The sequence below is a fragment of the Diadema setosum genome, chromosome 1 (assembly GCF_964275005.1).
Source record: "Diadema setosum chromosome 1, eeDiaSeto1, whole genome shotgun sequence".
Classification (NCBI taxonomy): Eukaryota; Metazoa; Echinodermata; class Echinoidea; order Diadematoida; family Diadematidae; genus Diadema; species Diadema setosum.
This window is the reverse complement of record NC_092685.1, coordinates 45,360,161-45,388,159: the sequence shown is the minus strand read 5'-3', so window position 1 is coordinate 45,388,159 and position 27,999 is coordinate 45,360,161. Positions and strand designations below refer to the sequence as shown.

Below are 27,999 nucleotides of genomic sequence, written 5' to 3'. Positions count from 1 at the left end.
TAATACTGACAAATTTCATTCCTTGACTTTGCTGATGCTTAGGATTGGACGACTGGTGGAGACGAAGATCAAACTGTCTTGACGGTTCCTTCTGCTATCTTCTTTCGTAGGACCATGACCAGTCGCTCCAGCCTGTTTTTGAAAGAGAAGAAAACATGGAGGGATTTTTGAAGTCATATCTGATTTCTATGGAGACACTTCTTGTTTCATTAATGTCTCTTCGTATTCATGTAGCAATAATCCTGTCAAATTAGGGAATAATGAGTTCCATTTGAAATGGGCATGAAACGGTCTGCATCATATGGATATATTACAGCAGATGGAGATATGATGCTTTCTTGTCTTGACATATACTGTATACACCGAATATTTAGTGAGGTTTTTATTTTTGCGAATTTCGCGAGTCAGGTGCTCTTCGTGAAATTAAAGACACGCGAAAATATTGACTCTGATCCTGAGGTGAATATGACGTACGTGTGTACACTTCTCCGTTCAGTACAGGCCTCCACAATCGCGAATTTAACCACTCGCGAAAATCGTTGGGAATTCCAGATTCGCGAAAATTTAGACTCGCGACACATATGGCGTATACAGTAATTGTCTGGAGTGGACTATTCCACACAGGATTAAAGCTTGCACGATATGTAGTGAGCAAGAAGATTGTATCTGGCAATGTGACCAATTGTTCTTATCATAAGCCATACTCTTCAAACTACCACTGCTATATCATATTCAGGGTGTACCTGCACTCGTGATCACTAAATACGCTTGCAAATTCCAGATAGGTTCCCCTGATGATTCTATCTGACATACTGTTAAAGGTTTTACAAAATATTGATAGCTTTTCTGTTTTACAGCAGTATTACCACTAGCTTCACTGACGCAAACAAGTGATGGACAATGCCACTGAGGACAAGAATGCCCCCCCCCCAAAAAAAAAAAAAAAAAATGTATATAGTACCACACCAATCGTTCACTTTGCGGTATTCAACACTTTTACAATCAAACTGCCATGTGCTGAATATCACTTTTCGGCATTTCCCCAGGCTCTGCAGGAAGAAGTGGAGCTTGCTTCTCTATATTTTGTTGCATTCTGAAGACCTTCTGGCATCTATAAGTGATGAGAGTTATTTTTAAGTATCAGGGTAACCATGATACAATGAAGACTAAAAAGCCATGACTATCACCTTGTTATATTAGGTTTCTCGCCATACCAAGGTACGAAAGCAAAGAAATATGAAGAGATAGGGCCTTTAAAATCACATTGTAACATGAGCGTTTGCTGCACCTGACCACTTATAATGAGGATTCACAATACCCACAGCAACTGCTACTGGCTTTTAGTTTATTCTTTTATATTCCGTATCAACACGAAGTTTAAAATGATGTCGATAAATATGATGTCTTACTGTTCATGCTTCCTCCTCAGCTGCTGGTTCTCCTGCTCCTTGACCTGTAGCTGGGCAGCCATCTTGTTGCGCTCCTCGTTGGCCCCGCGGACCTGGGCCGCCAGCTGGCTGTTGTTGAGCTGGGTCTGGGCCAGGACCTCGTCCCGGGCCTTCACCTGGTCCTCGATGGTGCCCAGGGTGTTGTTGAACTGGTCCCGCAGACTGGCCTCCTGAGAGAGAGACTTGTGAAGGCTGAGAGTGGGACACGAGCGGAACAGGAGCAGTGGAGAATATGAAAGAAAGATGGGCATGTGATGAAACCAAAGATTAATAGTTATTGTTTCTAGTAAGTACTTTAAAAACCAGAAATTTTCACTAGCACGAAAATTTTGTGAATTTTGCAAGGAGCCAAGTTAAGCAAAAGTAATATGCACTTGACATTGTTTGTGTACACAATGCATTGAATATAATCCATGCAGTACATTCAAGATTTTTTTGAGTCAGCAATTTGTGAAAGTTTCCATGCTGTGAAAAAGGGCCATCGTTCGAATTTGCAAATGTTTCTGGTTTTGAAGTAATTTAATCAACAAATATTTTACGTCAACGTTTTGTAGACCACATTATACCTTTATTTGAAAAAGACATTTAAAATTAATTCATGCACAAAGGGAAATATAATTCACATGCTTTAAATACAATCAGGGAATGCACTATGATTTCATCTTTCTTTCATTCTGTAAACCACTATGCTTGGAAGAAGAAACTTGCAAGAGTGATAATGGCTCTGCCTTTGTGTACATTAACAAAAGCCCATCACACCAAGAAAAACAGCTGTAAGAAGAAGCTGCATGCACGTACAAGTGTATTTATATACAGTATATGTATGAACCGTTATGTTGAGTGTGAATGTATGCATGCACATATATAAATATAAGGTTGTTGTAAAAGCTTGTGTCAACTTAATTATTTCTCTATTGAGGACAAATGTATACAGAGAGCTAAGGCATCTCATCAGCATTCAAACATGGGCGTAATTTTAGTGATCTGCAAATCAAAACACCAGGCTAATCCGGCAGTTATGAATGTTTCTCCGCTCCACAAAATCAGATCAAATTGTGCCTTATTCATCAACGTTCAAAAACACGGATCCCATTTCATGTAATCAATCTGCCGACACCACACCAGGTGTGATTTCAAATGGGCGATGTCGGCAAACATCACAGCTCAAAATCAGACACTTTGTGGCATTTGCCGGCATTTGCAATTAAGCTTTAACAGTCACACAATTTGCATTAAGTGTCCAAAACATTGTGGAGGTCTCTTTTTTGGCTTCTACATGAGCACAGGTGATGTCTGTAAACTGATCAGACAGTGGTGTTTGCGTGACAAATGTGAGAAAAATATTTATCATCTCAAAGACAAAAAGAACAGAAATGCATTCAGAGGAATTTACTTGGTTTCGACTGTGACAGCTTAATATATTTTCTTCTTTTGTGCTTTTGTTTTTTTGTGTAACAGAACTGAGTAGACTGCTTTGACGAATGCTACACAATAAAGCTTGACGTGTGATAGGAAGGGGAGGATCTGGTTAGCAAACAAGCAAAGAATAGTCTTTGCTGTGCCGATCACAGCGGCTTGCAGCCTCTCAGACAGGAACAGTCTTGGAGAGTAAACTGCATGAAAAAAAAATATATATATATCCTTACAAGCATTGACGGGCTATTAGGAGCAAATATGGCGGTCTAAATACTTTGTACGGTTCTATGAACAATTGTGCTGCAAGGGACAACATTACTTCACAGAAAGATGCAAAATACAAGCTATCAGCTGCATATAGGGAATTCATGCATTTAAAGGACCACTACAAATTCTGCATTTGCAGTTCAAACCAAATAAATTTTCTGTGTTGTGATACACACTTGCAACATACACATAGATAAAAGTATTTTTTGTTTATTTATATGTTTTATTGATTTCAACTATGGGGCATACAAACATAAATCATTTCTAAGTTTTGTCCTGTAATTATGCCTTTCACTGTGAAATTGTTGATGTTTGTGAATTGCTAAATTCATGGGGATAGCTACCCAATCACTATTTAAAAGCATCTCTCCTGAAATATTAGACAAGTATATAGATTATCTTTAATTCCATATTTCTTCTTTGTGTGTGTGTGTGTGTGTGTATAAAACCATGCACCAGAGCGAAGAAGAATGAGGAAAAGAAAGGGGGAGTTTGGGGTGAATTATGATAGATTTCTCACCTGTAGTACATCTTCAGCGAATCAATCTCACTCTTGAGTTTCTTAGCTGCCACCAGTGCCTTGTCCCTCTCATCTCGTGTGATGTCTAGCTGTGCCTGGAGAGGGAAACAAATATACACCAAGCAAGCTATGAAGAGATATTGTTTCTTCATCACACAATCAACTTTTTATTCAACTGTTTGCCATTTCAAAAATGATAGAAGAAATGTGGTTCACTATGTGCACATCATACAAAGGCATCGCTTTGTAAAGCTTGAATGTTCTAGATCATATCGTGATTTGAAAATGGAGAGAAATTGCTTTGAGGCAATCTGTTCAGAACACTTGGCACTCACTACCTGTAAACACAAAAGACATAAATACATGAGTAATGTCATTTCACTTACAAACCCAAGTAAAAGATGTGACCATGTGACCTGTTTCTTTCCATCATCACATATACACTGTATAAAGTTAATTACTTTCTCATATGAGGTCACAGACATTTTCACAAATTTTGTTTTCGCGAATTGACACCGACGCTATGGCAAATGCACTATTTCCCTGGAGAATGGCGACATTTTCGCATAGATTATTTGCAATCCCACTGTGATTCGTGAAATTCATGAAAATTAAACCCTCATGAAAATATCAGCTTATACAGTATAACAATCACAACATAATCAAACAACAGCACTATAATCACTATACAGTCACAGTAAGAAGAAATGCGAACATTCCTCTGTATATTTGAAAGATCTGGAAGACAGAAAAAAAAAAAGCATAGAGGCAGGAGAAAGAGAGATGATAAAGCTAAAATTAGAATAGAGACTAAGAGAGAACTGAGTACACAGTATTCATCAGAACAATCAGTGGTTCTTGCCCGTAACTTGACGGACAAACGCGGGTCATCTAGTGCCCTACAAGAGAGATGATGTGCGGTGTCGCCCTTCAACAGCTGTTGGCTTATCGTCATTAATTGATATTGCCCGAAAAGTGGCCCAATGTCACGGAGAACGCCCAAATAGCACAGCACACATTTCCACTTGGTGCGGGTAAAATCAATGGGAAGCACAACTACAGGGTAAACAAGCAAAAAAGAATTAAAAAATGGAGTCTGCCAATTGACTCGAGCCAGCAACTCAGAATGGCTTTACCCACACTAAGCAGCTTTCAGATTCAGAAATTGTTTCTTTTGCAAGCATTATAAAGTTTTAGCTTGCCTGAGATGCTTCAGAGGTGAATGAAGGAAAGAAAAGAAAAGAAGGTATTTTCAAAATTCATGTGAAGTTGTCACTACTCTCATGACTATATGGGATTTTGTGCCAAAATAGCAAAAGCCAATTTCTAGGATTCACATGGAATGAGAAATCAAATGTTGTTCAATGATTTGTGAATGTGTTTTTAGTGCTAAAGAATCATCTTTCTTGAAAAGCCTTTTGCTCTCAGGTACACAAATATGGTTTGAAATATATATGTCATCATTATAAAGTAACACATTATGCATCTCTGTTAAATGAACCTCAAGATGATTTCAAATAAAGAAACTGCCAATAGTATTTTGGTTACTGGTTGCAGTGCTGTTGATGATCACTAAATAGGGCATGAGAAAATGTTAGTTCAAACTCCATCCATCTACACTCTGGATTGACAAGACAGCACAATTTTATACTGTTATGATTATCATTGTTGGGATGTTTGGTATCCTTCATAGGTTTGATTCCAAAAAGCCACAAACAATTCAATTTCAGTCTTTCTAAAGATGTCTTTTGCCTAATCATGTCAATACATGTAGCTTCAAAATGATAAAATACTACGACAAAGACACCTACACTGGCTTTAAACCCACACAGTTACATGTACTTAAAAAAAGAAAAGAAATACACACACACAGACAAAAGTAACAAAATGAACAAAATTCAAGATGAAAGAAATATATCAAAGTTCGAGGGTATGACTACCCCTTTTTTGTCATTTTTTGAGACACCATATACATGTTGAAAGGTGGCCGGTGTGCCTGATTGCTGGCTAGCTATATTGGCAGGGTGAAATTACTCTGTGCAAACAATGCAATTATCGAAAATGGGATGAAATGTCCCCCTTTATGAAAAGCAATACACTGCAAATGAGAGCAACTGTTTCAGCTTTAAAGCCAGGTGCAAATGGATGCATTTTCCTTCCCTCACCCACTCTGTGCCTTTAAATAGCCCATGGATTATTCCCATTTGAGGCTGCAGGTATTCTCTGGCTCAGCTCAAATCTCAACATGTGCAGCGGAACCCTAAGGGAATGGCTCTTATGTGGAAAATTTCAAACGATGAATTACAGTGGAATGAATTACATTAGACTGTCCCATGTTGATGGCTCAGGGACAGACAGGTATTAGTCAGCTATCTGTGGACTAGAGACAGCTAAGTGCCATGAATATGCATTTTTATCTACATGCTACATATATTTGAATTATTCTCTGTCCTTTGCAACAACAACAAAAAAACAAACAAAATAAAATATGTATGTACAACATTCTTTTAGTATCTATAATCGTGTCGTTGCTGTTTTGTTTTGTTTTTTCTTATTCATGGCTAAGGATCCAGGCATGCACATCTTCATTGCTTGCTACTTCCTTTTTTCTTTTTTTTTTCAATATTTATCCTCCCACGTCTTCAGTAGCAACTACAAATGTTATTGAAATGGCATGTAGATTTAATATCTAATTTCAAAATTTGAAAATGAAATTTAGTGTATGACTGGTATTGGGATATTGAATAGGAAATGACAAGTAAGCACATTCATGGATAAACATGTTATAGGTACCAAGAGGGCATAGCCCGACATCACAATTACTTTGACAGAAAATTCATCGACCCTGCAAAGGTAAAACAAAACCAAACAAAACCCTTATACTGTAACTAGCTATAATCGTAAAATGTCACATGTGATTACTGAATGCTATACCTCTGTAGTTGCCAATCAATCCTGCCATGAACAATATGGTCCAATTCTAATGGAGATATACACAGTTTTAGTACAATGCAATAACTGCAATTACCACAGCTACAAGAAAAATACTAACTGCTGATTGGTTATGGCCATGGCTGTTGCCATAGTAACAGTAATCACATACCAGAAGAATGGGATGCTATTGCAGTAGTCTAGTGCTTGGAGTAAAATGTGAATCAGATCTCACACATATCCTGAACTGAGAACAATCCATGCCAAAAGGGCAGTTATTGGTGTGGATAGAGAGTGCGAACTATTTCTGCTTTGTGAGAGTGATTTTATTGAGCATGACTGGGGGGCTTCTTAGGATTGGAACAAAAGATGTTCGCTGGTTATGCAACATGTGAAGTGTGGGCACTCCCGACGTGAAGGCAATGTAACAGAGTTTGCTCAGCATGTTCACAATGTTTGAGACCCCCAAGCTATGGCAGGTGCTAGTGCAGAACGGTGAACCAAAACTGAATGTTGTGCATAGTTTGTGTGTGATTGACTGCTTGTTTACACTTTTCTGCAGTGAAAACACTTCCATGCACTCTTACTTTTCTTCCCCGTGAGGAAAATACGAGGCATAAATAGAACGGAGTGTTTGACAACATGGTAACAATTGTTTGCAAACTGTTTACATAGAAATGTGGCAAAATTGGTCTTGCCTGTTAGTTATCTTTTGTATGAATAGCAGGGTATGTGTGTGTGGGTGAATGTGTATGTATGCATTATGTGTTTGTGTGAAATCTTTGTTCTGAAACGCGGCGCTAATTTTGATGAATAATATTGCAAGTACGTCAATTCGTTCATCACTCAATCTTAATTATATTGGCAACTTAACTTTTAAAAATGATCTTTGAGCAACGTCCGCTGGCATTTGTGTGCACATTGCATGTGTGGTGTGTATACAAATGTGTAACCTCTGTTTAGACACAAGGTACTAATTTTGATGACCAATATGTGACCTGCAAATTCATGATGAAAACTATAGCAAATCTAAGGAAAGTTATTTCAAACAGAGCTGAGTGCAGGCTGGCGTGCATGCTTTAAGGGCAAACTAGTGCTACAGTAGTACAGCATGCCACATAGGGAAGGGCAAGTCGTACTGTTGACCACATATTACAGTCACTCCAAAGAATTCAGACTTCTGTCCCTTTGCAGGGAGAACAGTCCCTAACTACAAGACTGTTCAACCTTCCAACAGAATAACCTGATCCCTAAATATTCGCATATTGGGCATTGGCAAATTGAGAGTGGGACTTGAAGGTGTCTAAATATGAAACAAATCAATTACAAAGTAAAATCTTCAAATGAAAACAAAAACAATAGCAAATGCAAACACTTAAATGCTTGTTTTTGTGTTTGGTGATACAATATTTGCTCAAGTGATAATGAGTATAACATTCAAAAGTTACATTGACAACATGTGCCTGTATAATGTGTGACAATATGTGCCTGTATAATGTCTCTTTGCAATACTGTACGAGCTGAAATTTTCGCGGTGGTTTTATTTTCGCGAATTTCGCGAATCGCCTTTGAACCGCGAAAATAACAACGCGCTAACAACCAAGTTCAGTTAGACCCTCGCAACCGCGAAATTAACAACACGCGAAAATGTCCTCCAAGTAGCAATTTGTGAAAATATCTGTACGCGAAAATTTCAGCTCGTACAGTATGAAGTGCATGCCATGTTTTACTATGTGGTTTACAATACACACATCATGAATTCATGCAATCTCTAAAACCACATATACATGTAATTAAATCTCTTCTTTGCCTGGGATAATGAAAAATTTCCTTTTTCTTCTTTTTTTTTTCTCTTCAAAGCACACTCCAAAAGTAGAGCCCTAATCCAAACTTACGCAAAACATACTAGAAATGCATACACACAACCACACAATTAGGGGCACACCTAATTGCTAAACCAAGAAATCACAATTTATATGATCAATCATGGCAAATTCTGTTCCAATGTGACTCTTGTGACCATGCAAATAACAGGGCATTTGAAAGATTATGTATTATGCAATCTTTTGACATTACTGTGAAGGTATTTTCAAGTTTGTTAATGTATCCGGTGGGAATTTCAATAATCAATCCATTAGACCACATTATTCATAGTCCATATTCTCTCTATTACCAAAACTATCATGAACATTTTGCCATCCACAAGCAATCTACCCAGTTACAGTCTGAAAGTACTTAATATGGGGCAGCATTTTTTTCATCAAAAAAACACAACGAAACATAACACAGAGTACTATTAAGACATTTCACAGATTAAAGTGAGAAAAAGAGCAGACAGGACATTATCAACACCCATCTATTGTGAATTGGTTTGCCATACTTTTGATATTTAGTCCATGTCGTATTTTAGATATGTGTGCATCAAACTTGCCAAATGGAGTTGAAATACTAGTTACGTTCACACGCTGTTTCTAAACTTTAAGTCTAGGTCGAAAACTTAACTCTTGATGATAAGCTTGCAGTTTAGCGCCATGCAGACGCACTCGAAAGTTAGCAATCTTAAAGTTTAGTCGATGATTAGAACCATAAGACATCTTAGGGTTTACGCTCTATCCACAAGCCACGGGGGGTGGGTCCCCACTCGTAGTTTCGCTCTGTGTGGACACAATAATCAACAAGCTTGTGAGTTAGCGTGAACCTCACTTCTCGTTTGCTTCCAGGTCAGCCTCCACCTGCAGTGTTTTGTATGGCATATAAGGTCATAGCGAAGACTCTGCACTTCCAGTATAATCATCCAGCGGGATTCGCTCGTAAGATGTATTAAAGTTTAGGTGCGTATGTGAACCTGCGTCATGAATTCACAAGTGGAGCTAATCATCGACCTAAACTTCAAGTTTGGCAACTGCGTGTGAATGTAACTATTATGCAGTGGTGGTATCAGTTGTTTTGACATTAATAGGACCTCCACTGCCTTGTTGACAAAAGGAAACAGCAACCAATACACAGGGCTTGCCATGAAACCTCCTTTTTTCCTTTTACTTTCCTTTTACAACAGACAACCCGTTAATCACATGACCAGGCAGATGATACGCTAGGATGCGATTCTTTGTAAATATTTCATGCAGCTGAGAGAGAGAGAGAGAGAAAAAAAGTCAAAGGGAGTTATTCTTGTATGTTACACAGGCAGGCTGACAGAAAAAGAAAGAAAGAAAAAACACCAACTAGAATCTGAACAAAAAAAAAAAAGAATTGCCCCCCCCCCCCCCCCCCATAATGAGATGTAGGTATGGAGTTGTGTGGTGGGAGATAGAGGAATATTTGTGGGAGGAAGAAATTGTCTTACAATACCCAAAATCGACCTCCAGAGTAGGGGAAAGAAAAAAGGGAGGGAGAGAAAGAGAGAACACGCAGGGGGAAAGGATGAAAAAAATAAAAAAGTTTGGTCAATATTTGTCCACCTCTGAGATGTGTGCGCTCATTCAATACAATGGAAGGGAGAGAGAGGCAAGAAAAATTATTATTGGAATTGAAGAAATGCATTACAGTGTTCTGCTTTGTGGGGACGTGCAATTTCCCGTTTTTCACATGAGTTTGGAGGGAGATTGTTCGTTTGCTGAAGGAACACATGTTTGTTTGGCTAGAAATGATATGTATATATGAGTATTCCTTTCTATGTTTCTTTCTCCTCTTTCCCTACTCTCTTTTCTTTCATATACTCATGGAGTGAGGAGTAACACGGGTACGGGCGTGATGGGAATACGGTATTTCATGGTAACACTCCTTGTGTGATGAAATGCGCAGCCTTTTATTATATGTTCTTCCTCAAAAGGGCGTCAGCTATTCTTTGTCGGAACACAGTAACACTTCTGGAGAACAGATTGCAAGATTTCAAAATTTCAAAATGAGATCATATGTGTACAGAATTATGTTTACGTATATATATGGATTATCATTAAGACAAAATACAAACAGTAGAGAAAGGATTGTTCCCAATTTTTTAGCCATAGGCCTTTGTCAAAGATGAAAAATGCCTACAGCCAAAAGGCTTATGATAAAGATATTCCTTCACAATTTTTGAATACATTCCCTTATGTTTCATGTGTGTGTATAAATACAACTTTATGTATACACACACATACATACCATAGAATAAATGTATGCATCTCTTTAAAATGTTTTGAATTGTTTCGCTTGAAGGATTTCAAAGTACAGCCACAGATTATTGAAAGGTTGAGCACACTTATGCAATTAATCAATAAGTTACACCAGAAAATACAGTATATACCCTACTACAGCATGCATATGATTTAATGATGTTTGAATTTATGATAATATAACTTTTTGTGTATAGTTGACTTGTTGAGGCAGGTAACAGGTTCAAGCCTCAATTCAACGACCACTGTTTTACTTTTCCTACATGTAACAAATAATAAGCAGATGCAGCATGTGATATTCATGATATGAGAAGGACGGCATAAACTTTTTCGTTTGTATAAGCTTTATATTGTTCCTGTATTTCTGATCAACAACACGGCATCCCTCTTGCATGTTCACAAACATTTTTTTTTTTTTTCTGCTTTTTTTTATTTCAAGAATTTTCTTTGCCTTTTCAAGAGCCATCTTGGATGTCACTGTCTGGGGAAGTTTACACGAAACTTCTGATGTGTTTTTTTTCTATTCTTTATCTCCATTCTGGAAAAAACAAACAAACCCCAAACACCCTGAGAATCTATTGTGGTCTTTATCAATGATATTTACTAGGAAAAACCCTTCATGGTTCAGAAGCAGCCACTATCAAATTATAGGTAGTTGCTGGCGATTCATTGCAGATTTACATTCACTAAAATATAGTTCAGATTGAGACCTTATTTTCATGCTAGTGATTGTAACAAATTCAGTTTTCATTCTTATTGTTTGGTAATCAAATCAATTCTTTTTTTCAAAGAAATCAATTTTCTGTTTTCAAGTTAGTCCCAATCCTTCGATCTTTCATGAAAAAGAAAGGCACATCAGATGTTGAGACCCGATCCAAATGCAATAGAGAGTGAAAACACACTTTCAGCACACCCGATAATCCGATACTCTTCAGTGTGAAGTGAAAATAATACAGAAAAACCTTGAAAAGTCATGATTTGTGGACCTCCTCCATTCTGGCCATCTGCAAAAAAAAAATAGGTATAATGGTGGGGGATGCGTGTGAGATTGTGTGTTCGTCGCTGTATGTAAATTGTGGGAAAAAAGCGGGCATTAAAATATCAGCAGGTCTGGGGGAAAGAGTGTGATGGTCAAATACGGTCTTGCTTGTTGAACACACACGCACACACACTCAATTTGATAGCAAACGTCATGAGCAAACCCCTACTTGTTTGATATGGCTGCTTCAATGCGGCCATTAAAGACGATAGAAAAGGGGGAGGGCAAAGAAGAAGGGATACAGAAAGGAGGACATTTGAGTGTCATTCTAAGGCATTACTTGTGTGCTGATCTGCGGGTCATTATTGTTTCTTTCATTTTTTGTTTCTATTTCATCTTCACTCTGCTCAAAAAGGTGGTGGCAATCTTGTGTTTGCAGAAAAATACAGAGATGTTTTAGTAATCTTTTCCAGCTGATCTGAAACTCAAGTATAGGTTTCACTGTTGCTTTATAGACCTAGAAGTATCACTGCTACTCTTGTTTTAACAGTACAATTCATTAAGCTGCATAGAGATTGACACTTGTATCGACACCTGAATACCATCCTTGTACCCATTTGCAGTTTGCAAATGCAAGAAAATATTTGGATTGAACAGACCAGGTCTGCACACATAGACAATATGCAGTATGAATACTGGATTTCTTTCACTGTTGCCATACTGTGTTTTAAAATCTGAACAAGATGAGAATGTATGCACACGTAGTCATACCCACTGGCTGGTGCCCGAAGTTTAAACTAAACCAAAAATATAGTTTGTGCACATGTATTGCAACTAGAGCTTACCACTAAATGACTACTAACAAAATGTGACGACATGGAAATACACCTTGTTTTCTATTCTAGTAAAAGAAAACAGCAGCACACAATGACTGCTCAATGATTTGGTTAAAAGTTGAGATTGTAACAATCATAAGGTCAAAAAATATTTCACTGCAATCAATACCTGACCAGGGGCCCGTTTCATAAAACTTATCATCAGTGACAAGTTGTCATAGATGTGACAAGCTACTGAAATCCTTGCATCTGATTGGCTGAGAGAAAATTTGTCATAGAAATGTGGCAGTTGTCACTGTTAACAAGTTTTATGAAACGGGCCCCAGGCCTGTCTGTATGCCAACAGTTATGAATGTAACAGTTATGAATATAACAGTTATGAATATTCATATTCATATTCATATACCTCATTTGATGGATCCTTGATTCTGAGCCCCATAGTACTAAACTGCCCCATAGTACTTTGGGATGGTTGTTGTTGAAATTGCCTCTGTGCATTGTAGAGTAACAGATGTACTCATATTAAGCCAAGGGTAAAGATGCACAAAATGTCTTTACTGCACAACTGTCTTTAAAAAAAATGAAAAAGAAAAAGGAAGGCTATTCTATATATTTTGCATTCATTTTGTCTCATATAAGGCAAGTATGATGATTCTCCATCATCAAAGCCGTCCAACTCAAAAGATTTACCAATACGTCTCAATCTTCTCTGTCTTGTCTTATCATACAAGTGGTGCTGCTGATTTTCTTTTTTAAAAGTAATTTACTGAACTGCTCTGAAGTTTCAGAGTGCTTTGGCACATTCTATTCACTTTAAGACAAAGGAGTATAATGTGGGAGGTCATTAGTATAATGCAACAATGATTTGAATGTTAAGTTGTGCTCACAACATGCATTGTTCATATGAAGCTGCATTGCACCCACAGCTTGGCTTAACGTAATGCTACACCTAGTTTTGCAAATTAGAGCTACTACCACTGGGGAAAACTCAACCTATTAAAGACAGAAAGGTATTTTAGACAGCAGGTCACTGAATATTTGAGCAAATTCAACCCATTACAAAGAAGCATGAATGGTAATTCTATTTAAGTTATTTAATACGCAAAACTTTATGAAATGTTCTCTTTGTCATATAGCTGTAATGTTGTCTGCATTTGAATATGATGGATCTATCACAGTACTTGGAGCTCCTTCACCATGATATGAACTTTGCCCCTAAGAACTTTCATAACTTCATTGATAAAGTCACATGCACGTGTGTTTGCAAGATATCCTCATAATACAAACTTTTGCTGCAGTTTTCATGTCGTTCTATTCTAAAACTCTGCCACAAAGAATGTACCACGAAAATCAAAGAAATAAATCCTATTAAGAAAAGTGCACATTCATGTTGGAAAATGATGGATAACTTGGTACACAGCCATTACAGCCCCCTGAAAAAAATATATAACATGCTGGTTCTTCATGCAGATACTTGTCATGCATATGGTTTTGCGGAAAGAAAAGCCTGTTGTCGCGCCCTTTGCCATATGTGGGCCCTATCCCGGTATGGGATAAATATTGACACTTCATTGCGGTCGCAAATTATTGAGGGTATCCGATTGGGACAGCCCTGTATGGAGGGGGGAAAAATCCCTCTAAATTCGTCCTTTGCTTAAAAATACAAAACAAGACAAAAAGGGTAAAATATGAGACTATTGTGTGCCACAGAAAACATTGACATGATTGAAAATCACTGTCAAATATGCCCTGTATGACAAACACGGATTACAAAAATGACTTGATTTAGAGAGGGCCATGTTGTATTTATATAAGAGAATGTACAAATTGTAATTACGGTACAAAATATGGAGCAACAGCATTACTTCTTTGGACAAATGCGCTTAATTACCTCTCACCATTAATCTGTGTGATATATAGCGTTCCCTCACTTGTAAGTGGGTCCTTACGGCCTAAGGCAAACTGCCCCATATTTGTTTTATATTGGATGGCCATGAACTGGATACCAGTGAATATTGGCCCGAAAAGAGTGCAACATTAATTGGTATTCCATGAAATAAAGCCATCAAATGTAATTATTATAATCTATATAAAATCATCATCAGCATAAACAGCTGTTAAAAGCAGTTACTAGCATTTGATGTAGACTACCTGGGTAGACTAAGTTGTGACTTACACTTGGAGCAAGAGTTCACGCACGTAGTGAGCGTACGTGTGCTCATGGAACAGACGAGTCAAAATACAGTGTTTTACTCAGTATTTACGTGGCCATTTACTACAGTAGTCCATGAGGGATTGACACAATAGCCTTTATGTTTCAATGAATATGCTCTTATATTGTACATGAAAATCAAGTGGATAATAATACGTTTTCAATACAGATAATGATGCACTGTGTTGCATATAGCATGGCGAGGTTGTCTCCCTCTACCTTCATGAGCACTGTATTGAATGTAATCATACAGCAGGCACTTGGACCCAAAGTGTGCTATTTGTTCTCACTAAAAGAAACAGAGATCTGATCACTCTGGTTTCTATGTATATGTATCCCTGTTTTGGCCCCTATTCAGGGAACATACCAAACTGAATGGAAATGACACTATCTCCTTACAGCCAGCTGGTGCTGTGAATTTTACTTAATGTTCTCTGCCATGTTATACTGTCTATCAAACACATAGTGAAATATATACACTATGTACCAAATGTTCCAAATTGAAAGTAAAAATCAAAGACAAAAGGAAAAATCATAATAGCAAGTGCTTACAAAGGTCGGGGTGGGGGGGGGGGGGAAGACTTGAGAGAAGACATAAGCAAATGAATGTAGCAGCCAAAAAGAAAGTAAAAACTAGTACTTCTATTAGTATTACACTAGACATCGAGTGCTGGAAAGGCAAAAAATTGACAAAATGCTTAGGAAAGGCAGAGACATGTATAGGATGAACTGAATATTTTCTCTTTCTGGCAGTACACAGACCTCTCGTTCACAGTCGAAGTCTTGTTTGCTCCCTGTACACGTACACACATGCAGGTGCACACACACAAACACATACATAATGTACACGGACATATCTAACTTTGCGATAGCTGCCTGTCAAGCTAAGCAAACTGCATGCAAATGAAGGGGGTGGAGCTGGGAAAACGATGGGCGTGTCTACCCATCTGCCCATTTTAAGCTTCATCAAATTCACCATCAGAGGGCGACATTGCCATTAGATTGATGCTATGTACTAGCTACCAGTTGAATAAATGTCAGGTAGTTATAGAATTATCACAGACCAAGCATAAATACATCTAACTTTTTGCATTGAAGTAAGGTAACAGTGCATATTTTGACTACGCTCCTTACTTTGCTAAATGCCTCTTAGAGATATTAGAGACACAAATCCCATGTGATTTATGGGAATTTTGTAACTCTTCAATAACAAGAGAGATAGCACAATCAAACTGCCTTTCAACCATTCCCTCCATTCTCTTTGTTTTTTGGGGTTTATTTTTTCTAATTTCTTACAGCTTGTAATACACTTGATGTGTTGATATGTTCCTTTATCTCGTCTAAAAAAAAAAAAAAAAAACTGCCAATGATCAAAAGAAATGTTCAAAAAGCAAACTTGAAGTCTATCACCGTGTAATACCAAGCATGGAAATACTCACTTTGAGAGCTTTTTCATTGTTGTTCCGAGACTTTGAGCTCTCGCGGTTCTTTCTCAGCTCTATGACTTCTCTCTCTAACTTCTTGCACTGAAAAAAAAAAAGAGTGAAAAGTAAAATGAATATCTTCAATACACTGCCTCAATTTTTTCTACTCTTCCTTCCACTGAAGTACAGTACAGTACAGACAACTTGCAATTTACTTTCAACAGAGGTAGCCTTTCATTTCCTTTCAAGCGAATGAGCAATCTTCAGCCATTGGCCGTTCATTACATACACAAGATTTGAAACTGATATTTACATAAAACAAAGATTTGTGCACAAATGTGTTTTTTCCCTCTTTCTCAATGCTGTTTATTCATATCTTGCATATCTGGAAAAAAAAAGTATTCCTTTCTAACATTAGTCTGAACTGTTATAGATAATGGACATGAAACAATGAGTGGGTTAACCCGTTTCTAAATAAGAGCCAAACTGGTGGTCTGAACAAAAATTGATTTTCGTTGTGCAATTCACACACAGCATATCTGCAGTGCACAGACAATTTAGAAATTAACATGCGTATGAAGAATGTTCATCAAAACTATAAAAGAATTTGACTGTGTGAGGTTTGCATGCAGGGGGATATTGCAAAATGTATACTTAATGATGTGCTTAAAATTAAATGCGTCTTTAGCATAGATCAGTTCTTCTAAATTGTTACAGATGGGCTTGTAAAAGATAATACAGTGTACAGTTGTCAATTTCTACTGAAAGGTGTATTGTTGTCAACATTTCAACCATGCTGAGAGCTAGACGTGCACATCTTAAACAACATGACTGAGAAGAAAAGGGCAGTGAACCCAATGCCTCTTCAACGTATTGGAATGACAGGTACAGACAGATGGGATTTGGAACATTACCTTGGCAACAGCTATGTCTTTCTCCTTCAGGATGGCTCTCATCTCCTCTGACGTAATCTGCTGCCTCCTACCCTTTGTCTTGGAGATGCGACCGACGATGGCCGAGCCGAACCGGTCGATGGAAGACTTGTCGTTGGCGACGGTAAGACGTGACAGCAGGTTGCCTAGTGTCTGTTGGAGATTTGGTCATGAGATACATCATGTCAATCATATTATTCGGGTTCTGAATCAACTATGTTTCATAATTTTTGGCACACGAGATAATTCAGCAAGCACTTTAGCAGGAAAGGAACAAAATTTTATGTTATAAACACTACTTGTGAAATGACAGAAACGGTAACAATTGTGCAAGTTCTGATGATAATAACAATGACAATAACAACTGTAACAATGCAACAGCAACCTCTCATATGATGCACAGAAATATGAAAAATGTTAAGACTAGATGAGTATGATGTCTTTCAAACCAGTTATCTCCCTTTGGTAAAAACCAAAACAAAAACAGTGGTACTTGTTAACCATTGACAAATCATACTCGACATTATTGTGTCACACACAAGGGGACAAAGACTTAAGAAGACATGCAGCTTTTTAAATGTAGTTGCAGGAAATATCAATGAATAACCCCCTCTGCATTCAATAAAACGATACAAAAATCTATACCGGCAAGTCTCTCGATCACACCATCAACTAAAACCAAATGCTTCTTGTGTTTTTCTAGATCATCCTGGGAAATATGTGAAATTTACCGCATCAGCAGGAGAATTGTCCTCTTCATTTGAGTTGACGTCGGTGCCCGAATCAAAGCCGTCCTTGGATTGCTGGTATTTATGGAGTCTGGCGAAGGCGTCATCTCTCTCGTCATTGGCCAGGCGGAGGCGCCCCATGATGGCCTCGTCATGTTCCCTTTGGGCAGTGTAGATCTCCTCAATCAGGGCTGCAGAAAACAAACAGGAATTCTTTCAGATATGAAGGGGGTTTCACACTGGGCCTATATATATTTATGTAGTGCTGCTTATCGACTATGTTACTTGAGCTTATGCTGCAAATGCAGTAAGCAATTATACACAACCGCAAACAAACCTACGTAAACGCATGCAAGCCTTTGCCTGTTATACACTATCTACAAGTGTTAAAGTACTTCAATTGCATACTGTATACGCAAAATATTTCGCGAGGTTTTTATTTTCATGTATTCAGCGAATCGAGTGCTATTCACAAATTCAAAAACATGCGAAAATATTGCTCTGATCCCAACATGAATGTGAAATGCATGCATACATTTCTCTGTACAGTACTGTTCTCCAGAATTGCGTGAATTTATAACCACTTGCAAAATTGTTGGAAAGTCCTGCTTCGCGTAAAATTAGACTCACTAAACATATGGTGTTGCAGTATGCCATTGGTACATTATGGCTATGTACAGGGTACGCAACCATATGCTATAATCTGCAAACCTACTCATAACCTTCATGTATATAAATGCAGGGACAACATCAATTCTGCCTGTAGCAACATTTTTTCCCATATGTACATGTACATGGCCTAATCTCGGCGTACTCAGTATGCCGCGTAATGCAACACTACACAGGCCCGGTGTAAAAGCCCTTTTAGGCAGCTCAATGAAATTCCATCACACTATTGGGATGTCTCAAGCTTCTACAACTGATGTCACTGAATCTCAACACATAGGTTGGACAAATTGGATATGAAGGCAAAACATATGCATACCATGACCTAACATGCCTGTCTTTCAAATCCACTGCAAAACACTTTAAGAATCTCCAATCAATATCACAACCAAAAAATTCCTTCACTGCAAATCAGATGCACAGGCAAAAAGCTCATAACGTAAAAAATATCAATAAACTCACTACAATGAAAGATGTGTTCAATTACTCTATACATCATATATTTCACAAGGGTTTTATTTTCATGAATTTTGCGAGTCAGGTGCCATTCACAAATTTAACAACACATGAAAATATTAACTCTGATCCCTAAACGAATGTGATTTTCCTGTGTACATTTCTCCATTCTGTAAATTTAACCACTCACAAAATATTAGACTTGCTAAATGTATGGCGTATACGGTATTCTTCCCAATTCAATTGTCTGTACGCTGTGCATGTAAACATCCTATCCAATCACATTATTTGGAAACAGCAACAAACATCAACATCGTTACGTTGATGTAGGGCAATTTGTCAATCAGAAGCAACAATCGTGTCCGAATGTGGGGGCCTAGTAATCAAGAGATTAGTTTGAAGCTTGATACCTGCTCCCTTGGCTGCTATCTCTGCTTCTGACATAGCATCCTTCACTCCCAGCTGAAGCTGAAGAGACTCAATCTCCCTCTCCGCCTCAGAGCATCTCTCCGCGAGCTTGGTAATGAGAAAGAAAAGCAATTTCAAAGAAAAGAAAATGAGTAAAAAGGAAAAGGAAATGAAAGCATAAATCTACTACAGAATGCAACTACCTTTGTTTGGTTATGTGATATGTTCACAATCCCTGCAGAAATGCAGAATAATACAACTTGCTACTCTTTTTTGACTACTTTAACTGTGTGATTTATAATCTCCATGTTGCTTATTAATCAATCTTGTCCTGGAGAACTTGATTTCATCTGTTTTCTGTAAGAACAAAATGGGCAAAATCAGCATACATATAAACTGGTGTACAGAAAATAATTAAGGTAGTATGGGTCAGATGATGTAACAAGTCACGAGGCGCACTTGGCAGGAATTCAGTCTGGATTCTCTAACCAGTACCAGCCAGAGCACACCTCTAGAACAGATGACTATCCAACAACACCAACAAAAGAAGAAAGCTCTTTACCCACCTTGATTATCCCAAAGGAAATGACGCTGACGACAAAGGCAAAAAGGGAAGGCTTTCATTGAAACTACATATGACTTCCATCTGAGTAATCCAACATCAGATAGAGTTTTAAGTAAAGGAAATAGATCCTAATTATGAGAAGTTGTCCATGCTGTAATTTTTTTGGAGTTCGTAATCTACTGTAAAAGTGGAAATTTTTGCGGTGTTGAAATTTTCACGCATTTCGCGCAACCCAAAACTAGCGCGGAAATAAAAGCATGTGAATAGTTTTGTTTACCATATGTTCCAGCAGTTGATGACTTGATTCCACGGAATTAGAAACATGCAAAACTCTTCTTACCCTTACCCTCGCGCGAAAATATCCACTTTTACAGTATTCAAGCTTTTTATGACTTTGCATGATATTAACTTTTCCTGTGAACCCAATACTACAGTGTATGTGAGGAATACACTACATGCTATACTACTTGGACCGATTTATTGTAACACAGTAATATACACAAGGAAAGACAAAAACTCACTGCTTTATTTTTATCTTTGGTAGCACCTAGCTCATCAAGCAGCAGCGGAAGACCCCTTTCGTCAAAGCCATGATGCTGGCTTGGTATGGGTGGTGGGCTGGCTCCAACGCCGACGTTCACCATCTCCGAGTGGTGGCTTGTATCCAAGCCCTGGTCTCGGGCTGCAGTGGACACTGACAGGGAGGGAGACCCTTGGTGGTTCGTCCTGGTAGTTGACTGCTGGACACTCTCGGGTGATGGCTGGATTTGAATAGTGATAGGGATGCGCTGGCTGGTTGGTTGTTGCTGAGGGCTTGCATGCTTGGGGTTAGCCCCGCCTTGCTCCCTGCTCCCATCCCCTTGCCCGCTCTCAGTGTTCTGCGTGGGGATCACCAGCGTGGGTCCTGTAAACGGGAGCTGGGTGTCGCCAACACTGTGTCGGCGCGGATGCTGCGGTGTGGAGCTTGCGTGCTGGGCGTATGCCTGGGTCGCGAACTCGGGACCTATCGTGTGCATGAGACGCGGGTCATAGGATGGGATGGGAGGTACCCTGTGTGGGCTTATCCAGAGGTTATGGGCAGCATAGGCAGGGTGGTGCAGAGGAGGTCCGTAGTCTCCATACCATGCAGGTGGTGGGTGTCTGCTCCCAGGATAGGTGCCCGGCCTGTCATCCCAGTCACTGTTGTCGTACCCTACGCAGGAGAGACATCAAGAGTGCAACACATGCATTTAATCTGTTAACCATCTTTAAGAGATCTCACTGTGTGTGTGTGTGTGTGTGTGTGTGTGTGTGTGTGTGAACTGCATTGAGTTGTGATATGGCGTATTGGTAAAAACTGTATGAAATCCTTTAGAATATCTGCTGTTTATTTACGTCATGTCAAGAACAATTTGTAAGTGTGCTCTTGAGTTCTACATACTGGTGATGACATACAATACATAAGCATTCTCTGCCAACTATACTCTGAGATCAAAGACTGAGACCAAAGAAATGCAAATTACCAGTTTACACACATTACTGAGTGAGTGCTCTCTCACATGAATTGACATTAAGCTTTTCTCCTACCTGCTCTCTTTCGCTGCCTTCCTTGTCTCCTGCCCGCCTCTTCCCTCCTATCTCGTCGTTTTTCCGGCTTCCTCTCCTCCTCCGAGGTGTAGTAGTAGCTCTCCGTCAGGTGCTCTTGCCCGTCATCCTCGTCCCCTGGTGTGGGACTCCTCCGTCGCTCCTTACCCCGGGTGGCCTTTGCGCCCCTTTGCTGGGGAGGGGAATTGTCCCTACCTGTTTTGAACAGAATCCATGTCACTCTGATTGTAAAGACATCTTGCAGCTCCGAGCAGTAGTTGATGTATATTGTATTAGGGGTGTGCATGTGTACGTCTTGATCTCAAATTTGTAAATCCTCAATCTCTTGTTGAGTTGCAATATTACCTGGTGTATCATATTCTAGTCATTTCTTGATTCCAATGCAAAGTGATGCACATTAACAATGCCCAGACCACCATCACATGACACAATTGCAGACATATTTCACATTACAATAGTCTATGTAATAAGCTACTGTATGAGCTGTTATTTTCGCGTACAGATATTTTCGCGAATTAGAAGGTGACAGACATTTTCGCGAGATGTTGATTTCGCGAATTGACACCAACGCTATCTTGCATGTATTATTACTCTAGTGTATGGCGACATTTTTGCGTGTTGTTAAATTCATGATCCAACTTTGATTCGCGAAATTCGCGAAAATTAAACCCTCGCGAAAATAACCACTTATACAGTAACTCAGAAGCATAAGCAAATTCATGTCTGCATCTAAATATACTTAAAACACAAACAAAACTAGAAATGTCGCTATGGCGACTGATGCCTCCGCCATAATGCATGATTCTCCCAATAGGCATATAGTACAATGTCTTCACAATGTGTGATCCATGACAGTTTCACATGACTGGCAAAATAATGACAGGTTTGTCAGAAATGTCTTGAACTGGGTTTGCTATAATTTTCTAAGAGTGCAGGTACATATATTTGGGGAATTTTGGGGAAGTTTATGCATTGAGTAATTTCCAAGGTACGAAGAAAGAGTGTGATGACAGTACAAAATAGATTTTTTTTTTTTTTTTTTTTTTTTTTGGGGGGGGGGGCATTGAAACCTTGCCTTTGACCCTTAACCTTTGACCTTTGACCTTCTGGCTGGAAATTTCCTGGAGAATCTCCATTAGGTAATGCATGTATTAAGTTTTGAAACTAATAATGCAAGCATTGCATATATACTAGTATATGAGGGAAATAGTAAAATTTTGAGGAGTTGACCTTGACCTTTGACCCCTGACTATTGACTCATGACCCCCAAATTCCCTAGATAATCCCTGCCAGACAGTACATGCATATGTACCAAGTTCCACGAAGACACATTGAACCATTTGCGAGAAAAGTAATATTGCAACATTTTCACCTAACCTTTGACCTTTGACCTTATGACATGAAACTCTCTCTGGAGAATCTTTACGCAGTAGTACATGTCCACACCAAGTTTCAAGAAAATACCTTTGGGCATTGCATAGATATGGGGGAAATTGCAACATTTGACCTTGACCTTTTGACCTTTGACCTCTTGCCAATGTCACTAAAATCTACTCAACTAATTGTCCCATCATACATCATCCTTGGAACAAGTTTGGTGAAAGCTGCTTCATCCAGTTTTGAGTTATCACATAAACAGATAAATTGCAGGATTTGACCTTGATCTTTGACCTTTGACCTCTGTCCGATTTCACTGAAAAACTAATCAAGTAATTGCCCCATTATACATCATCCTCCAACAAAGCTTGGTGAAATTTGCTCCATCCAGTCTTGAGTTATCGCGTAAACAGATACAATTTCATGATTTGACCTTGACCTTTGACCTTTAGCCGATTTCACCCAAAATCTAATCAAATAATTGCCCCATCATACTTTATACTTGGACCAAGTTTGGTAAAATTCCAGTAAATATTACTCAAGTTATCGCGTAAACGAAAGCGGACGTACAGACGTACGGACGGACGGACAACCCGAAAACATAATGCCTCCGGCACCACTTCGTGGCGGAGGCATAAAAACAAAACAATACCCATGAAAAGGTTATGACGCTTCCTAAACCCTGTGCTGGCTTGGTGATCATTTGCAGACTAAAAAAAAAAAATGGTAGACTTTGCCATTGTTTTGACATTTACAATCTTCGCAAATCGTTTGTGTGCTCAATGAAATCAGCCCTTTAGTGAGATTTAACAGCTCTGCATGAAGGCGAATAAGATTATGGGAATTGGGGTTGTTGATTTCCCTGTCACTTCTCTAACTTTATCTACATGAATCTAAAATGTTAGACTACACAGCAAATGCAGGTCAGAGTGGTCAAATGGACATGTAATAATTTCCGTCAAATCCTGTAATCTGTATAAACTTGACTCCCTCATGAAATTAGATTAATTACTGATTGCATTATTATTATTATCATTATTATTACCATCATCATTATTATTTATTACTTATTTGGCAATTCAACATAAAATACAAGCGGACATAGAGCACAAACAGAAAATCACAATACATGATAGACATCTATAAAGATTGTGGTGATTCCAAGTGCATATCGCTGGTTGCCAGGGGAGGAAAAGGCAAACTTAATCACCGAGGCTCGAGGCCTTCCTCCCCACCCAGTGCATGCACCCAGAATCAGCTATATCAATGAAACACTGTTACAAACATTATCAAATAATACATTACTACACAAAAATATGCACTGAATTAAAAAACAAATATAACATGTGGCATGATGGCAAATCATATCACACACTACAAATGGAGGAGCTAAACTGGCTCTCGAAAGAGGTGCTCAGTGGGGGGAAACAATGGCAGGGAAGTAATCATTGTTGGGTAAGGTGTTATGGGGGAGGGCAGGAGGGATGTCTCGGTGTTTGAGGCCATACCAAGAAGTCTTTTTCGTTGGGCTGCGGGGGACAGCCATTGCTTTAGCTCCTCGTTGACTGATGGGGTAGAGCCTGCATAGGGATCAACATAGCTACCTTCTGACGTCTTGTCCTGCTCCTGTTTCTCTGCGGCTTTTCGCATGGCCCGCTCACGCCTGATCTCCCGATCTCTGATGGACACAAAAACAAAGCACAACGTCATTACTTACATTGCTGGATATGTAAAGGCATTCTTCATTCAATATGAATATGTCAATTTCAGGAATTTTTGCACATCTTTTTTCAACAATCATTTTCAGATGCATGTGAAATGGCAAAGAAAATAAAAGTTTCTATTGATAGAGGAACGTTAGGGTGTCGATGTATTAGACACCAAACCATATTTATATAATTCACGGCATCACTGTTTTGCCATTGAACTTGTTTATAATTGGGTTTCCAGTCCAATCTAATATTTGGACATTTTCAAATCCCCAGTGAAGAATAGAAAACCACTCCACGTAGTCTCCTGCGTGTATGTTCGTTCTCTACATGCATTCGAACCCCTGAACCCCCCCTAGTTACGGGCCTGAAGTTTCTACACGTAACTTTTCGGCCTATGCGCCTAGACAGTCGAGTAAATGTCCTGATTTGCGGCCGCATAAGGGTTTTTCCACTCTTACCAATTATTGTCACCATCGCAAGAACAATGACCATCACGATCGTAAAAAAAGACCAAGGCCGTGATCCAGTACAGTGTCCGCTGGTTTGCAACCATGGTAGTCCGGTTCGCGGCCTGATGTACAATTCCTATGTGATACGAGCGTGCTCCGCGATTTTCTGCTGAACGCCTTCATTTGGCTCGCGAACACTGCGTAAGCGCCAAGTCCCATTGCGAAAGCACGTGAAAAGGGCTGACGCGTGTGCACTGACTACGAACAGGGATTGCAGTTGTGGTGGTGTTACTGTCATCTTTTTCATGTTTTTGTATTTTTTTCGATCGTATCATCCACTTCCGGAAAAATAATGGTGGCCCACATCAGCTTGCAAAAGTTCTATTTCTATGTGAGGACATGTATTCAAAATCCATGTACATCGGGAAAATGACAAAAAAAAATCCAGTTTCTTAGACCCCTTGTTCCTTAAGTGTGATGTCAAAAAGTACCGAAAATGAAATTTTTGATGCGAGATGTCATCATTTGGGGAAATTACAGAATACCGGTTTTGCCTCATATAAATTAGCATATTGGTGCGTATAAGAGCCGCCGGAGGCGGGGCCGAAGGCCCCGCCTCCGGCGGCTCTCCCTTAGAGATGAATTTCAGCCCGAAGGGCTGAAATTCGTCTTTCCCGACGTTTGGGGCCCCCAAAAAGGCCAGAAACGGAACGGGCGTCAAAAAGTAGGTTGACCACACAATTTTTATGAAAATTGAGTGGTTTCGGAGGAAAACTGCTCAAAATCGAGATAACTCGAGTAAATCGACGATAAAGAAAATCGACCCGATTTTGACGGAACTATTTTAATCGTGATGACGTCATCACAGCTGGCAGCCCTTCTTCCTTCATCTCTTTTCGACACAAGTCATCACGATACAATCACACTACACACTAGTTTGGCAAGGCAGCGCGCGCGTATACGCGTATTGTCAAGAGACATGTGCGCACTCAACTGCTATACGTATTGTACACTGTACTACTAAACATGCACGCGTTCTGCAGACTCAATACGCGCTACCACTGCCACACGTACGCATAAGCTGTTATGTGTACTGTTGTATTTGTATTGAGTGCATAGAGTCAACATGGTGGGCTGTCAAGCGCACCCACACAGTGCGTAAGCTCTACTGTAAGCTAGCACCAGCAATTAGATAAGTGATTGTTTTCTAGTCTCACCTAAATTGCTATCAATTTCTAGGATATGGACTATCCTCGACTCCTAAAAACGTGAGTATACATCGTAAATTCGGGTAAATTTTAACGGATAGTCTAGACTAGCATCGTCAGGATCTAGAACTACATTATTCGGGGGACACCCCCGAAACCCCCGAGAACAACGTAAGATACCACTCTTCTCACCGCACAGAGCAAAGAAAACACACGTAAACAAATGCAATCGTCGACAGCCGAATCACGGACCGTATCGCAGATCGGATTAATATTTTAATGGTTGCTATCGGCAAGCGTAATTACGCTCTTTTCAGAGCGATTTGCGCTCTCCGTGATTGGCTGCCGGTATTCTGTAATTTACCCCATCATTTAGGTGAGAATATTTCACTTTGGTCAGAGATTTTGCCATGTCATCGGTTGATTTTTGTAGATTAGCAGTGTGTTAGTGAATGTATGGTAGGTCCTAGATGAATTGTATACATGTATAGAGGTTCTAGAGTGTGTCGCTGTGTTCAGTGTTATATTGCCGAATATGCTGTAAAGTCACTGTTAGTGTTAGTGTAGTGGCCGCGAACGAACCGGCGCCTGGCCGCGACAACTGGGACATTTACTCTCTAACGTTAGCATCATTATGACTTAACTGTTAGAAAGTTAATGTTTAACGTCTAGACAAACTAGACTAGAACCGTATGCAACCAGTTCTATCTTTAAATTCTTTAATATCAACAGGCGCGGCGAGCCACCGTAACTATGAGTCTAACGTTAGATTTGTCTAGAACTATACAAACTTAAACTAAAAAGTATGGACGCGAGGTGGCTAGTGTAGTGGTGAGGCCTATTTCACAAGTATGCCATTCATCACAGATAAAACTCTGTTAGTTCCGAATATTAAAGCGCATGAGCGCAAGTAGGCATAGGTAGCTTAGACGATCGAGACGCCCCGTAATTTAAGCCGTAGTAGCGCCCACGACGGCCCATGCATGCCCTGCCCACCGCCCACCAACATTGCAACACATCGACATGCTTCTATCCTGCGCCGGTGGCGCCCCGTCCGCCGTGACTCTACGTCCGCCTCGAACGTTCCGTATCATTTATTACGCGAAGATTCTGTTCATATCTTATTACTTACTTTGCTTCAACTTCCTGTTTCAGATTGGTAATTTTAGTCTTCGTTCTCTTTACAGCACAATGAACTTTGTCTGAAAGATCCTCGTTAAAAGGATGAGCAACGCCGTCAGAGTAAGGGGACGTAGTAATTGAAGATCTTTGGTGGTGTCGAAATCGGCGATCGTTGAAGGGAACATCGGCCATTTTGGACGCCGAAACAGTTACCGTGGAAAAGGCTTCTGGGAAATTTCTATGCGCAATTTCTCTTCGCACTGCATTCCGTGTTCCACCCAAAGAGATTATACCACCTCCCTTTGTCGGAACCGCTTCGAGCGTACAGGTGTACAAACTTAATGCGAAAAAAAAAAAGAAGAAGGAAGAAGAAGCAGAAACTGACTCAACATGAAATAAAACATATTGGATACAACTCACATACTCAAATGCAGTCGCGAATGCTGAACTACATGTTGTATGAACAGTCTATTGTCTGATTCAACAATTTGAGTTGTGTCGATTTTCAACTAATTTTAAACGTAGAAGTTTACAATACAGGGCAGTGGCGGATCCAGAGGGGGCGCACCGGGCGCTCCCCCTGTATTTGTTGTTAAAACAAAAGA

General features: G+C 39.4%; 1 protein-coding gene across 1 annotated transcript; it reads right to left on the bottom strand.

Annotated features, from left to right (window-relative positions):
- Positions 1-26: 26 nt before the first annotated feature.
- On the bottom strand, positions 27-27,586 carry LOC140231182 (uncharacterized). The gene is made up of 11 exons (XM_072311333.1): positions 27,405-27,586; positions 24,412-24,581; positions 21,509-21,721; positions 20,464-21,134; positions 19,380-19,485; positions 17,851-18,038; positions 17,102-17,272; positions 16,203-16,289; positions 3,652-3,746; positions 1,410-1,640; positions 27-132 (listed from the first exon to the last, which is right to left on the bottom strand). Exons 1-11 carry the CDS (start codon positions 27,584-27,586, stop codon positions 69-71), a joined length of 2,178 nt encoding a protein of 725 aa, XP_072167434.1. The 3' UTR covers positions 27-68.
- Between the last annotated feature and the right edge of the window lie 413 nt (positions 27,587-27,999).

Excerpts from the sequence above, each read along its gene's own strand:
- LOC140231182 (XM_072311333.1), bottom strand. The coding sequence starts at position 27,586 with ATGGCCGATGTTCCCTTCAACGATCGCCGATTTCGACACCACCAAAGA. Across the intron at positions 17,273-17,850 it reads ACAATTCTCCTGCTGATGCG|ACACTAGGCAACCTGCTGTC; the intron begins GTAAATTTCACA and ends AATCTCCAACAG. Across the intron at positions 3,747-16,202 it reads ACAATGAAAAAGCTCTCAAA|GCACAGCTAGACATCACACG; the intron begins GTGAGTATTTCC and ends TTCCCTCTCCAG.